Source organism: Macrotis lagotis, chromosome 4 (genome assembly GCF_037893015.1).
Source record: "Macrotis lagotis isolate mMagLag1 chromosome 4, bilby.v1.9.chrom.fasta, whole genome shotgun sequence".
NCBI lineage: Eukaryota > Metazoa > Chordata > Mammalia > Peramelemorphia > Peramelidae > Macrotis > Macrotis lagotis.
Genome location: NC_133661.1, coordinates 75,615,055 through 75,631,146, shown reverse-complemented (window position 1 = coordinate 75,631,146; position 16,092 = coordinate 75,615,055). Strand labels below are relative to the sequence as shown.

General features: G+C 42.9%; 1 protein-coding gene and 1 long non-coding RNA gene across 3 annotated transcripts in view; one reads left to right on the top strand and one right to left on the bottom strand.

Moving 5' to 3' along the window:
• The window catches only part of HPSE2 (heparanase 2 (inactive)), a 740,263-nt gene extending 736,353 nt beyond the window's left edge, over window positions 1-3,910 (bottom strand). The window contains exons 1-2 of the mRNA XM_074233180.1: window positions 3,538-3,910; window positions 149-306 (exon numbers count right to left, since the gene is read on the bottom strand). Coding sequence (XP_074089281.1) covers window positions 149-306; window positions 3,538-3,797 — 418 coding nt within the window. The 5' untranslated portion in view covers window positions 3,798-3,910. The remainder of the gene's footprint in view (window positions 1-148; window positions 307-3,537) is intronic.
• Window positions 1,249-8,180, top strand: LOC141521065 (uncharacterized). Of its 2 annotated transcripts, none has more exons than XR_012477840.1 (3): window positions 1,249-1,311; window positions 3,961-4,095; window positions 4,629-8,180. It is a non-coding gene; the product is annotated as an uncharacterized LOC141521065 (long non-coding RNA). The 2 variants fall into 2 exon arrangements; XR_012477841.1 differs by lacking the exon at window positions 1,249-1,311 and adding an exon at window positions 2,199-2,284.
• The last annotated feature ends 7,912 nt before the right edge of the window (window positions 8,181-16,092 follow it).

The following is a 16,092-nucleotide window of genomic DNA, read 5'->3' as shown; positions in this document are numbered from 1 at the left end:
TAGGAGCCTTTCTTGCCCGGGGCCAAGGACTTCTTAGGGATTTTGCAAAGGTTCCTAGGCCTGTCTGGAAGGCTTTCATGCCCCGCTAAGCTGTCGTGCCAGTGCCCACTCCCTGGAACCCAGGCTCAAGGTGCATCGAATTTCTCACCATCCTCGTAGTTCTTGAGATAGTAATCTGGCCCCGGGCCCCCGCGACTTTTCGCCGGGTTCCTCAGGTTTTGGAACTGGAGAAAATCTGTCCTCTTGCCTCCGAAACGCAGAAAGGCAGGCGACAGTCCCCGGGCCAGGGTCACCAAGCGCTTGGAGCTGCGAAGAGAAAAAGAGAGGTGAGAGCCACGGGGGGAGATGGGGTCGGAAGAAAGGAAGCCTGGGTCGCCAGGGGAGGAGTGCGCAGCGCCCTTCGGCCCTAGGTACCCTCCGGGGACGACTGGGAGTCGAGGCCCGGGCCCCGGCAGGATGGGGATCGTGCGCTCTTCTGGTCCCCGCGCGGAGCCGGGCTCGGGCTGCTTCGCTTCCTCCTTCCTGCAAATCGGGCCCGCGTAACTTTGTCGGGACTCCGGCCAGATGGAGCGGGGCTGGCCGACGTTCTCTGCGCTCCCAGAGCTGCCCCTGCCCCGGGGCCTGGGACCCACAGGGAGAGCGGAGGCTCCTTTTCAAACGGGAATCAGCGTCTTTTACTTTTTCTTTTTTTCTTTTGGTTTAAGGGACTTCGGCGGCCGCGACCAAGCCGCGGGGCGCCCGCCGCCCGGGGAGCGCTCTTTCCTCGGGGAGGACTTTGGACCCCCGGCTCGGGGCTGCGGGAGCCCGGCTCTGCCTCGGCTCCGCCAGGTAAACCTGCTCGCCGCCTCGCAGCCTGGCCCGCGCTTTGGAGACTTCCCCAAGCCCACAATTCAGGTGGCCTCCGATTTTTTTAAACTTATATTTCCTTCTCCAGTGCCTGTTTAACCCCATCCAGCCCGCAGCCCTCGGGGCAGAGAGATTGTGGACGATTTCAAAACTCCTTGCCTTCTGGAGAAAAAACCACAACACGCAATGCATTTACTCTGGGAACGTGCCGTTTTTTCTGCAGCTGCTGAAGCCTGGCTGTTCTACCGAAAGGCAACTCTCTGCTTTCCTTTCCTTCCTCCTTCTCCGCATTTGGAGGCTTCTTGCAGACTTTGGGGCCCGGGGGGGGTGGGGGTGGGGGGAGGCTTAAGCAGGTTGGAAAGCAGCAAGTTAAACCTAGGAATTTGGAACTTTTCTGCTTGGAGAAACGTAAGCAGCCACTGAGGAAACTGCGGCATTTAAAGGCAAAGGAAGCTTTGGATGCACGTAAGTAAGCAACCAAAATAATTAGCTAAGTAACTCAGATTCCTTTTCAGGGACAATTTGAGGGAAAAGCAATGGGGAGTGAGAAAAAATGACGCATAGATTTTCAGTTCTGGATATATTAGTTAAAAACTATTTTTTTTAACACTTTGCTGATTTAGAACTGGGGGGCATCTAACTCTTCCTGGAGCTTAGATAAGGGGGATGAAGCCAGGGAGGGAAGGGACCAAATCAGAAAGTGCGGCAGAAGAAACCAGGTCCCCTCTGGAGGCCACGGTTAGGCAAATGGAAGGGATTTATGAGCTTAAAGGTGATCGGCCAAGGTGACCCGCTGCAAAAAACGACCCCTGGGCAAAAGGAGCCACCGGAAAGTGATATCAGGGAAGGCAAAGGAGGACCTCCGGATTCCACAGTTATATTTCTGCATCTGAGCAAGTTGTGAAAAAACGCCGTCTCCTTATGTGGCATCTTTCCCTAATGCACAGCCAGCCATTGCAAACTCGCAAATAAACCCTGGGCACCTTTCCATAGAAGCGGCCGCTCTAAAAATCATTTCTGCAGCCAGCACGGGGAGCATAGCAGGACTGGAGAGCTGGGTTTGGGTTTGATTTTTTTTTCCTGAGACTATTTATAGCCAAACTAGTGCATGCTGTCCATCACAAACATGTCATGTTTATTTCAAGAAACGCGCGCCTAGTGCCACACACACACACACACACACACACACACACACACACACTCGCACTGCGTAAAGAGACACGCATCCATCCACATGGATCCTCCGCCTGGCCACATGAGCACGCTTTGGAAAAGAAAGACCCGGGCGCCCTACGCTGGCTTCGCTCAGCCGGGCAGCAAGAGGCATTTGACAAGGCTGGGGACGCTGTCTGGGATGGTTCTTTCCACGTGGAAGCTGCGATCCACGTGTCTCAATCCTCTGCAGCTCCCGGGAGATCCGGCGGATTCTCCCTCAGAGGTAGGAAGGCCGGCCGGTCCTTGGGAACCCGGAGCAAAAAAACAAAAAGGTGCTTTTTTTTTTCCAAATGGGTGAAAAGACTCACGAAGGAAGAGCATCGGAGAGCAAGCGCGGGGAAAGGAAAAAGCGGGAGTGGGCGATCCCATTCCCCCTTCCTCTCTCTGCTGGAGACTCGGGGCTTTGGGGAGGCTTACCCATGGCTGAGGTTCAGGGTTGGAAGGATTTTTTTTTAAGCCAACATTGCACTTTCAACTTTGTAGAGACTTTATTTTTTACACTACATCTCATCTCCAAAGGCGGATGGATCGCGGTTGCCATCGAGCCAAGGAGTTGAAAAAGAAAAAGGAAAGGAAAGAAAACTAGGAAAATGCAAAGCAAATTACTCTGGCACAGCCCAGAGAGCAATTGGGCAGGCTTTGGTCCACACTCCCTCGTTGGCTAATGCGCCTGCGACTCATTCAAACTTAGAAAACATCCCCGAAGTATTTTAGGGCTACTTTAAGTTTCCCTTATATACTGTAAGATCGGGGCGAGCATTTTTTTTTCTTTCGAGAAAAACTAAACTATGCACAGTTACCGCAGGAGACTTGAGGAGGAGGGACTGAGAAGGGGAGGTGGGGAGGGGGGGCATTCCATATATATAAAAAGCTGTTTGCCAGCCCTAAGGGCTGGAGGAGACAACGGAAGACACTAAGTTTCAAAAGAATAATCATAAATCCGTTTCTGAACACCGATCGGTCTCTGCTCTCCAGCTGGGAGTGGGAGAAAATGAGAGAAACGAGCTTTCCGTGGAAAATTCCACTTTCGTGCGATCCTGCCCCTTGCACACCCAGGCGCGCGCGGGTCCACACACAGACACTCACACCCCTTCCTCTCGGGTCTTTGTTGCCAGAGACGTTTCTTGCAGTTTGCAACTAGCCCCCTCATCTTGGTTCTTTGCAAAAGGAGACGGGGAGGGCTAATTGTTGTGGATATATGTAAGCACAACATTTTTTCAGTCATAACTGATAAGTTTCTGAAATGCTTTTCTGCATTGCAAACATGTGCATCTTAATAGAAAACATTGCTTTTCTCAATCACAAGTTACAGCCCCAGAGCAGGATATCCAGAAGAAAAACCTCCTTCTATCTTTTGCTTTGAGAGAGATCTGCTTTTTTTTTTTACCCCTTTTCCGCTCTTTGAATGGGGGGATGGGAGGGGGTGGGGGTTGTTTAAAAAAAAAAAAGGATGATATATCGAAGCCCCTGCCTTACCTTAAGAAATCGAGCCAGCCATCATGAATGATGGAAGGGTCCAGCTGTAGAGAGAGGAAGTTTTCATTGACTGTCCTGACAGGACTCTTGGTGCTCACATCGAGAAGAATCAGGGTCTTTTCCTTCACACCTTGAGACTTGCCTACAGGAAAAGTTCTCCTGTCTCCAACTTGGGAGGCAAGAGAGAGATGTAGCATCAGAGCCAGCCACAGTGCCATCGGGCTTAGGAGCGCAAGGGGGCACGAGCTGCTATAGGGCATGGCGTGGAGAGAGGAAGACACGGATCTCCCTAATTAAATCCCTCTGATTTGAGCCCCTTCTTTCTACAGGGTCTTGCTGGTGACTAATTGTCCTTATCTAAAGTGTGTGTCTGTCTGCCTTCCCCCCCCCCCTTTTTTTTCTCTTCCTTTTTTTTTCTTTTAGTGTTTTGGTGCTGGTGGAGCGAACTCACGCCCCTGGCCAGCCTTTTCAGCGACCGGTGCCAAGAGTCCTCGTTCACCAGCGCCGCCCCTTTAAGAGATTTAGACTGACTGCAGACATTTTGTAACTTTTTTAAAGGTAAGGGAGGTGGGGGGGAGGCGGGAAGTGGGGGAACTGAAGGAGGGGGGGTGGGGGGGAGAATGGTCGTCTCCTGGTTTAACCCTCTCGAGTCTGGATCCGGGGAAGGAGAATGGAAGCGTGGGGGTTCTCAGAGCCCAGGGATGAGCCGGGCTGCCCAGTTTTCCTTATTTGTGATCGTACTGGCAAGGAACGCCCAACCAGAATCCTTTTCACCTGAAGTCTGTCTGATGAGTCGTTGTCCCCTCCCTCACGCCCCCCTACCCACCCACCCCACCCCCGACTCCTCGAGACATTTTGGAAACCCCCGGGGCGGCCGTCTGGGTGACCTTTTTTTTAGGTGGGGAGAGGAAAAAGGAGAGTGGGAGTGGGGTTGTGCGGTGGGGAAGGTGACTAACGCCACGCGGGAATCTCACTGGGGGGCCCCCCCAGAACAGCTTCTAGATGTCTCTTTTAACCTTTCAAGGGGAAGGGCAGCTCCCAGAAGTAAAATAGAGCCTGACCCGCTGAAAGGACTCTCTCTGTTTTCCCAGTTGTTCCCGCAGCTGGAGCAGCCCTTGGCCACACCAGAAAAGATCCGACTCCTCCTGAGTGCCCAGCCACCTCTGCCCCTGTGCCCAAGGCCAAGACTGAAAGCCAGTTTTCTGGGATTTCCCCAGAGCGGACGACAAACGAATCTTGAGCCGGTAACCGGTTTGGCATCAGCTCTCCCCACCCATCCGAGGATTACCTTCTCTAGTGGATTCCCAATGGGAGAAAGAGAAGGATGCAGGCCTTCGTTTCTTCTACCCACCCATCTGAGGACCATCTTCTCCAGTAGTCTCCCAGTGGGAAAAAGAGAAGGATCTAGGCCTTTGTTTCTTTTTCCCAGAAGTACTTTCATTTCCTTCTAACCAACACCGGTGAAGAAGCAAAAGTCACTGGGAGAAATACCCTGGCCACAATAGCTTGCCTTTCACCCCAGCGGGGTAAAAGGATGACAGGAGCTGCCATCTACACCTCCAGAAAGTTGCTGGCAAAGTGAAGAAGCAATTTAATAAAGATTTCTCCCAGCCCAGCTCCCCAGGACCAAGGAACAGGTGAAGAGGTCAGTACTTCGAAGGCTGCCAACCCTGGGATTCTAGATCCCCAGGAAATCCATCACCCAAACCCACTACCACCAAAACCACAGTGGCAGAGGGCAAGGGGCTGGCATGACACATGGGAATGCAGGGGCAGCCTTGGTTCTGTCTGGAGAAGGTTCAGTGAACTCCCAAGAGGACACAGAGATCTTCTGTGCCCCTAGTCAAAAATGGTGTTAAAATTTCTTTCTTGTTCTGGGTCTGTCTCCTTACTTCCTCATTTACCATGAATGCAATAGAATTTTCCAGTTATTCCCAGTCTTCAGAAAAGATTATTTCTACTAGAATTTGCAACATAAGTGACTGCTTCATAGAACAAAGTATATGGCGAAATTAATCAAGCAGTTCATTTAAAAAAAAACCTTGTCATTAATAATTCACATTTCTATAGAAAGCACATAGCAAGTTACTAAGGGCTTTCCTCACTAAAAAATCTTGGACTTGAGTTAGCCTTTTAAAGCTAAGAAGACCAATGAAAGGCGATTGGGTGGGAAAAGAATAAGTGTTTATAGGGTGCCTACTTTGACAGCATTGTGTTAAGTGCTTCATAGATATTTCACTTGATCTTCCATTAGATGACTTACCCAAGACTCATAAGCTAATAAGGGACTTGAATGGTCTTTCTGATAGCGTGTCTGGTATTCTTTCTACCATGCCATCCAGATCCTTCGTCTAAGGGATGTAACATGGACTGAGATCTGTCTATTTACTAAGGTGGTTTTTGCTTTGTTTTATTTCTCTTTGGTAACTTATAAATGATTTTATTGAAGGATTATAAAACGATGTATAACTGTGCAAATGATTGCAAATTTAAACAGTGCTTTCCCCATTTTCTGTATTGGGGCAGAGGGGGGAGTAAGTACTTGAAGAATGTACTAGAGTTTTCAAATGTTTGAGAACCTTGATCTTGCAGATTTTGCTCTTTAGCAACTACACAAGAGTTTGCTATATGATACACTGGAGAAGTAAAGAGTTACTGATTTAAAAAAAATGTCTAAGCTTGTAACTAAGGAAAAAATTAAGCTTTTGGAATATCTGGCTCACTCTTGTACTGCCTATAGTTTTTATTTTTATGCTGATGTGTATGTGAAGACTGGTATCTTATTTACTAGCCAGAGATATTTTCAGCAGAACCACCAGATAGTGTAGAAAGTCAGTACTAATATAATAAAGCATTTGCTGTTTAATTGCTGATGAAATACATCCCTTCTAGCCATTGTAATTCTGTAGTTATGTATCAGGATCCAGAAAGTGTCTCAATAACATTTATAATTAGTACCAGAAAGCCCAAGTCTGATCAGAGGAAAAATCTAACTGCTTTCCTCCTACCTTAAGTAGGTCTAAGCATCCAGGGTACTTTGCCCTCTCCCTTGCTCAAGAATATATTTACCTTTGTCTCCTATACCAAAAAAAAAAAAAAAAAAAAAAACCAATCTATTTTAGGGTAGCCATCTCTGATTGATTCATTGTGTTTTTTAATTCTGTGGTCTGTGTACCCATTAACATTGGGGATATGAATCAGTGCTGTGGCTTAGTTTATAAACTCCCTGGGACAAGGTCTGGGTCTTTGTAGTTCCTTTTGTTTGTAAAACATCAAACTAATTAGTGAGAAAGACTTTAAGTATGTTAATGACAAACATAATGAAAATCTATATCTTAGATTGCTATAGAATCTTGAAGGGAAAATGGTGGGCATAGGGAGGTAGACTCTGAAGGTGTCAGTCCCTGCCTTGCAACCAAACCACCTCCTCTTTAAAGGCCTTTTCCTAAGATCTGACCTACAAGTGAGTTGTGTCAGATGGCAAGCCCTGGTGACCTTCCTGCAGGTGGGGGTTGTAACCTTAGCCAACCTTTTAAGTACTGTATTCGAAAGCTAAATAATGTTGGAGTCTCCTAGAAGGAAAAAGATAGTGTACTCCATTTTGTGGAAAGCCTCAGGCTTGAAATGGTCTTGTAATGAGTTCCCTTTTGAAGCTTAAATGTAAATGAAGCCATTTGCTATCACTAATTCTGCTCTAAGATAAATAGCTTTAGTGTGAAATACATTGTTCTCAGTGATTGTGGTGAAGGCCAAAGTAATTGTTTAACTTTTCTGGTATTTTTTTCCTACTTATTCACGAACTCAGTAACTGGTCTGCCCCATTTGTACTTCCTTCTACCTCGGTACCCTTTTTCCTTGCTCTGGGTCCCTCCCACCAGCCTCATAGCTCAGAACAATCTTCAGCCCATCTCCAAATACTTTTTTTTCTTTTATTTTCTTTTAAGGTTTTTGCAAGGCAAATGAGGTTAAGTGGCTTGCCCAAGGCCACACAGCTAGGTAATTATTAAGTGTCTGAGGTTGGATTTGAACTCAGGTACTCCTGACTCCAGGATTGGTGCTCTATCCACTGTGCCACCTAGCCGCCCCCTCCAAATACTTTCTAAGTAAATACTTGGGGCTTTTTAACCCAAAATAAAGTAGCGAGGAATCTACACCTATATGCTGACTCCCTTCAATAAGAAGGGATATTTTGAGCCAATTATTCTTGAAAGAGAATAGAGCTGAAGCTTGTGTCTATCATGTGATCTCTACAATGTTCTCCATCCCCTCTCAAAGCCCAGAGCTCCCATTGGATTACTCTACTTGGGCCTTATCTCTTTATCCATCCCCATTTGACAAAATATCCCACCTTGAGTTTGCTGCTACTCTCCTTCCTTACTTCTCTTCCTTACTCAGGGTCAGGTAGTCCCGACTTTCCAAGATGGATGACAATTAGCAAATCTGATAAACTCATTGTACTAATGTGCTAATGACTAGGGGATAGTTATAAGGAGCTTTTTGGAGGGTAGAGGAGCCCTTCCTCCAGTTCCTAAGTCACCTGTGCCATGTAGCAAGGATCTTCTGATGATGCTAAATTACGATTTGATCTTTCTGCTGTGTTCTATTAATCATTATTTAACTTCCATGCAAGCTCAAAATGACTTCAGCTGCCTGGGGGTGGGGGGTGGGAGGGAGGGAGATGTGACTTCTGAATGACTGAGACAATGCTGAACATACCACTGTATATCTGCCATCAAAGACTTACTTGTGTTAGTTCCAGTCACTCTTCAGGGAAATGTGAAGAAAAGAAGGACCTCCAGGGAGGTGATCAAAAGAAACTTTGGATGGTGAACTCAAGAGCCCTCCAGACATGGACATACGTGGGAGTCACTTCCATCCTGTTCCTTGATATCTCCAGGGCTTGCAATTCTAGTGACCACTCAGAGAGGATCTCCTCTGTGAAATGATTCTCTCTTTCCTAATTTGAGCTGAAATCCTATCTAGCTCCCAGCTGAGGAGTTCATTCACTCCTGTGTATTATTTGGCATATTCTCATCTGTAGAGTTCTCCAGATTGTCTTTGCTATTTTGCTTAGATAAATTCATTTACTCACTTTTTGCCATTTTTGATGGTCTTTTGTATAACTAATGTATGATGGAAAGGACCTCCTCCTCTCTGTTAAATGATTTTCTCTTTCCTAGTTTGAACTGAGATCCTATCTGGCTTCCAGCTGAAGAGGTCATTCACTTCTATGTATCATTTGGCACATTCTCATCTGTAGAATTTCTCCAGATTGTCATTGCTGTTTTGCTTTGATAAATGCATTTACTCACTTTTGCTATTTGTGATGGTCTTTTGTATAGCTAAGCCAGTAAGTTATAATACTAGCTAACATTTACATAGTTAGTATCTATTATGTGCCAAACGCTATGCTGAATACAAGTATTATCTCCATTGATCCTTATAATAACAATGCTGGTAGGTAGGTGCTATTCTTATTCCCATTTTACAGATGAGGAAAGTGAGGCAAGATGATGATGTTTGTCCTTCATTCTCAAAGAAGACCATGACATCAGGGAGGTGATGCCATGACAAGCACATGAACTAGATTTGAATGAGAAGGTGCTGTGCTAAGTCACCAGCCTCACTTTCTCCAGAGCCATCTGAGTCCAAAAGTCAGATATGAATCAGGACAACTGGAGATACCCCTACATCAGACTTAAGTGACATGCCCAAGGTCACACAGCTAGTAAGTAGTTTCTGAAGCTAGATTTCGAACTCTTGTCCTCCTGACTTCAAGGCCAGTGCTCAATCCACCCCACCACCTAGCTGAGGAGCAGCTTATTACTTCCTCAAAAGAGTAATGAGGGAAACAAGTTTAGTTCTGAACTGAGACCAGAACCTAGTTCATACCCCTAGAGCAGAAACTGGGCAGCTAGAAGGCATAGTGGATATAGTGCCAGACCAAGGGTCAGAAGTCTTGTCTTCCTGAGTTTAAACCTAGCCCCATACACTTAATAGCTGTGAGACCAGGCAAGTTACTTAACCCAGTTCTCTTCAGTTTCCTCATCTGTCAGATGAGCTAGAGAAGGAAATTACAAACCATTCCAGTATCTTTGCCAAGAAAAACCCAAATTGGGGACATGAAGAATCATACAGAGTCTGATATGACTGAGAGATAGAAGTTGTCCCAATCTTTCTTCCAGGTCGCACAATGATGTCACAGGTCCTATTCTCTGAAGGTGTGGATCAGACCTCAGATTGTATCTATCCATGTCACTTGCCAAATGGCAGTATTTAGACAGTCTAACATACCTATATATTTTGAAAAAGCAAAGAAAATAACTAATAACAATGAGGTTAGTGTAAAAAATCTCATGTCATTGAGAGAGTAGTTCTTCAAAAAGAATATCCCTCCAGAAAAGCTCTTGTCCCTTAAAAAAGTTGGAGTCCTTTGATCTCCTGATAGAAACTTGAATGTGAGGAAATGAAACCAACCTCTGGTTCCACTGATTCAGATTAGAAAAGTCAGAAAAATCAGTAATGGCCCACAGATACCTTAGACCAGATTGAAGTGGATACCCTTCTGTTTACTAAATTTAACAACTTTACTCATATAATTTTTTCCTTCCTGGGTCTCAGTTTCCTCATTTGTCAAATGAGGAGACAGGACTAAATGATTATTGAGATTTCTCTTTTCCAGTTCTGTCAAACCTTTAAGGGTCATATAATAATAGGAGTGATGAAAGCATCTGAACTGTCTACTCTTCTTCCCCCATATCTCAAATTCCATCAACAGTAGCCCCATAAGTGTGAGGAGGGGGGAAGATGAGATAGCTTGCAAATTGTAGAAAGAAGAGACTGTTATTATTGTCTGTGCTGTACCAAAGGTCAAAGGTCACCAACTCCCTACAAAATTACTTAGTGCAATATCCAATTTTGCTTTAAAACATTCATCATGAGGACAATAAGTCTGGCCAGTCTCATGGATGTGCTTTATGTTTCATATGATGTCATAGAGTGTTGGCATGGTAGATGGAGCATCAGCCTTGAAGTCTTGCCCACAACCCTAGAACACTAGAATGTCCCAGAAAAGTTTCTAGCTCTGGGTTCAAGTTCTTTTCTTAATGCATACTGACTATATGATCTTGGCCCATTCACTTGACCTCACTTAGACTTGTTCTTAACAACTCTGAGACTATAAATAGCTAAGAAAGTGATGACCCGAGCTGATAACTTTCCTCACTTCCGAATTCCTTTTATCAATGACATCACAGGTCTTATTCCTAACCCTATCCTGGTGGAATAGTGCTGCCTGGAAGCAGATCAGATATTGGACATCTATGTTCTTGATAGGCCCTTTAATGGTGGTTATGAACAAATGATTAAACGTTGAAGGAAAGGATTTGAGTGGTTCTGTCATTCCTTGAGTGATTTAACAATGGAAATAGGCAAAGGACATTCATTTTAGGTACCTGACTACAATACTACTAAAGCCTTTCAGCTACTAAAGCAAAGACAATATCCTGCCTGCGTGATAAACCCCATTGAAGGAACCACAAAGTTTTCTATCTGGTGATTCTAAAATTCTTAATATTTACCACTTGATAAAATGAAACTTTAAGGTTTGCAAAGAGCTTTATAAATTTTATCTCATTTGATCTTCACAACAATGTTGGGAAGCACATGATATTATTATCCCCATTTTACAGTTGAGAAAATTGAGGATGAAGAAACTGAGGTAAACAGGTTGATTGGTTTTTCCCAGGGTTACACAGCAAGTATGTCTGAGTTTAGATTTGAACTTGGGTCTTCCTGATTCAAGATCCAGAACTCTATCCCTGTACCATCTAAGCTGCCTCATTTTTCTCATTCAATTGTTCAGTTGTTTTTCTCTCATGTCTAATCCCTTTTGGGGTTTTCTCGGCAGAGATACTGAAGTAGTTTGCCATTTCCTTCTCCAGCTTGTTTTACACATGAGGAAACTGAGGGAAACAGTCAAGTGCTTTGTCCAGAGGCACACAGCTACTAAGCTGTCTTAGGTAGAATTTGAAGTCAGGAAGAGGAGTTTCCCTAACACTAGACCTAGTGTTCTATCCACTGAGCCAATTAGTTACCCCATTCTTCTTGTAAAGAATCCTGCTTCATCTTTCTTTTGGCAAATTTTGGTTGGATTCATTAACCACATCTAGATTAAGATCTAAAGGAAAAAATAGTTTCAATGTTATCATGTAAAGTTAGGAGAGACTAAGAGGAAGCAACCCCAAAGAAGTAATGAGATTGGTCAAGATACCTAAAAGTCACCACATGGCCTCAAAAATGAGCTGTTTTTCAAAAAAGTCACTGAGAAGCATTCATTGATAATAGGCATGCAAAGAATAAAGTGCTAGAGTCAGGAAGAGTCATCTCCCAGAATTCAAATCTGGCCTCACACACTGACTAGCTGTGTGGCCCTGGGCAGATCAATTCACCCTGTTTACCTCAGTTTCTTCATCTGTAAAATGAGCTGGAGAAGGGAAGGCCAAACCACTTCAGTTATTTTTCCCAAGAAAACTCCAAATGGGGTCATGAAAAGTTGAACACCACTAAAAAACAACTGAACTGGGAGTATGCAATTCAGGGAAACAAGGTTTTATAATATCTTCCATATTAAATAAGGTCCTTTCCAATCATTAGATCAAATCCCTCCCTATATTTTCACAGTGACACTGGGAGGATAAGAGAGCCAGGTGATAAAAGAGGAGATCTGCTTTTTGATTAAAGGAAGGGACATGTGGCAGACCTGGAGAGAGACCTGCTCATTCACATGTTCTTGAAATCTATGGGGATAGGAACTGGTTTGAATTTTGACAAATTGGTTGGTTGGTTGTTGGTTTTGATTATTCTTGGTTTTGGTTCTTGCAGAGGAGGTTGTCTTTCTTTGAATCTGTCCTCCAGCTTAGCACAGTACCTGGGACATGGTAGCAACTTAATAAATGTTAGTTGTCTGATTTGACAATGGCTCGTATGCACTCAAGAGCTGATATCAAATAGAGCAAGAGGATCAGGAGCAGAGGTATGCCAGCAGAGCCAAATAATGGCTCTTGTCCTTCTAAGTGCTAAAGAGATTGGCACAGTAGTAAACTATGAATGCTAAGGAGCAACCTAGTGCTATTCCTTTATGGATACAGAGAACCAGACAAGTCAGGCACCATGAATGGGCCCGGAGGGGAAGGCAAGACCCACCAGAGCCAACAAGTATTTATTGAAAGGTTACTATGTGCTTTAAAGGTACAAAGAAATGAAGAAGCATGAACCCTGCCCTCAAGAAGCTGACATTCTTAAGGAAGGAGACATTGTAAACACTTTATGTACATAGAAGATCCATACAATGTATATGGAAGGTAATCTTAAAAGGAAGGCATTAGCAGCCAGATTGGCCTCTTGTAGAAGTTAGGTTTTGAGCTGATCTTAAAGGAAGCCAGAGAAAGTCTGGAGAAAGTGTTGGAGGTGAAGAAGGGGAGAAACTCATTGCAAATGGATCAAGTCAAGAGATGGGAGTTTCATGTATGAAGAGCAAGCAACAAGGTGGTAAGTGTCACTTCGTCTAAAAGTACATGGAAAAGAATAAAGTGTAAGAAAACCAGGTTATTAAGGGTTTTAAATGCTAGAAGGTGTAAAATTTGATTGAGGAGATACAGGGGGGTCACTGAAGTTTCTTGAGGAAAGGAAGTAACTTGGTCAGACTTACAACTTAGGAAAATCATCTTGGCAACTGAATGGAGGATGGATGGAGAGATCTGAAGGGAGAGGAAAGTTTTGCTGACAAGTGAGATCATTCTGGGTTTTTGTTTTTTTGATTGGTTAAATAAGAACTTGTCCAGGTATGAAACTACAGGTGTAAAAATATTACACAAAATATCATATTTGGATGATTCTTTTGCTGAACTGATTTTTTCCTTCTTTTTCTTTCTAATAAAGGGTGGTTCTCTAAGAAGAGGAAGAAAAAGGAATATGCTAGAAAATGAAGGTGATATAAAAACAAAATATATCAAGAAAATATTTTAGGGGCAGCTAGGTGGTGCAGTGGAAAAAGCACCGGCCCTGGAATCAGGAGTACCTGAGTTCAAATCCAGTCTCAGACACTTAATAATTACCTAGCTGTGTAGACTTGGACAAGACACTTAACCCCATTTGCCTTGCAAAAACCTAAAAAAACTGACTAAAAATATATATATTTTAGATCAAATAGAAACCTGGCCTAGATTCCATGTTTTATTAGCCTGTATGTTTGAAGGCGAGTTACAGGCTCTTTGAAAAAATTAAAATAAAGGTGAACCAGTATAGGAAGTATTCCTAAGTATAGGAATGAGCCAGAGAGATTTTATAAAGTGACCCTCCCCCCACCAAAAAAAAAAAGGTTGTACCCGAATTGGTTTCATCAGTGGCTAAAACCCAACACATTTGGATAAAAATTCTTGAAAAATTATAGGTTAATCCAGATTTACTTATAAAAATTCTGGAAATACCTCATGAAATTGCTTATGGTGCTTAGAATTGAAATAATGAAAACACAACAAGCCCACCTTCCACTGTCTTAGCTCTGCCCATTTTGACTTCTGCCATATTAAACCAATTTATCCTTCAAAAATTCAGTTGAGAGCGGCTAGGTGGTGCAATAGATTAGAGCACCAGTCCTGGAGTCAGGACCTGAGTTCAAATGCAACCTCAGACACCTAAAAATTAGCTGTGTGGCCTTAGGCAAGTTACTTAAGCCCAGTGCTTTGCAAAAAAAAAAAAAAAGCCCTAGGAATTCATGTATAGAAGTAAATGTCTTTTACATGGATGAAGCTTTTGTAAATAGATAAGAAAAAGTCATTCTCCTGAAGGTTAAATATTTTATTAATGAGCATGAAAAATCACCATATTAAGTAATAATAGCTTTCAAATATATTATTCCATTTTATTCTTACAACAATCCACACAGAAGGAAGGGAAGACTTATCTTTATCTTACAAATATAGAAAATTGGGATACAGAAAGATTAAGTAAGAAAAGAAGGGGGATACTGGGAGCTCAGTGATCTTTCTTGTAACTTCTAGCCTAGTAGTCTAATGAGACTGTGCTTCTAGTGAGCTCCCCTATCAAAAAAAAATATAGGATATACATTTCAGATGCTTTTAAGATTATAATTTCCATGTTCTGTAACTTCAAAAGCTCCTAATTACCAAATCAGGCATCTAGTTACTTAATAAATGTTAATTAATGCTAATGATTACTTGTATAATGTAAAATGCATGTCAGACAGTTGGCATTTACATTATTGTATTCATAACTGAAAATAACTCTAAGAAGCAGCTGAAGTCAATCAAGTCAATTCAATTTAATGAACATGTTTTGAAAATGACTCTGTGCTAGGTTCTGAAGTTCCTGCCCTCCAGGAGTTGATATTCTATGGGCAGCCTGGGGGGAATGTAATAACCAATAATAATTCTACTGGACAGATGATGCAACACAAAGAAACAGGAGGCAGCCAGTGCCAAATATTACATATGTGATTATTCTCTGGGTCACTTGATATTTGTGGAATATTTTCTCTGATACAATAGTATTCTGGGAGAGGCATGAGGAAGATCAGGAAATTACAGTGAGATTTTTAAAAAACACCGAATCATTGACAAACAACTAAATATCAGACTTCACCCTTGTGAGTCAGTACTTCTGTTTTTACAATACTTTCTCAACCTTCTTTGGATCCTTTTGTATGACTAGAATTTTCAAACACTAAAGTGGTTTGGCATTTTCTTCTCCAACTCGTGAGAAACTGAGGCAAATGGAGTTAAATAACTTGTCCAAAATCATCTAGCTAGTGTCTGAGACCAGATTTGAATTCATATCTAAGCTTCGCCTAGGCATGGCATTCTAGCCATTGTGCCATCTCACTGCCCCCCAATTGAATTAATGCAAACTAAGTCTATCGCATGAAAAAATATAGGAAAGATAGGAAAGAGGTGAGAGTTCCTTTATTTATTATCAAAGTTAACTCAAGTAATTTTAACTAGTGAGAAAAAAACAAGTCTAAAGAGTAGAACCATCTCCTGGGTTCTGCTTTGAAGATGAATTCTTGTGATCTTAGGGAAAATACAAATTCTATTGAATTCAAGTTTTCTGTTCTCCTAGGGAAGGCATATTAAAATTGGCCTCATATCCAGAATTTAAGTAACTTACCCTATCTGTGCTGTTAACAAATAGCACTTCAGGGGTATATTTATCCCTGTACTTCTACCAGTCCCGAAGGCAGTCTTATCGGAGTTTTGGCAAAATTATCAGTTTTGGCTATTCAACATAAGCAGGAGCAATTCAGAATGAAAAGTAATGAATGGTACTCGTGATGTCTTTTCAATCAATGACAAAGATTAAAATTTTAAAAACCTGTGACTGTAAGAAATAATGAATATGATACACAAAAACACAAAGCATTATTTGAACTAATACAAAGTGAAATGAGCAGAACCAGGAAAATAATATGCCCTATGACTCCAGTAATACAAATGGAAAAAACAACAACCCAATCAAAATGAAATGTTTTGAAACTAT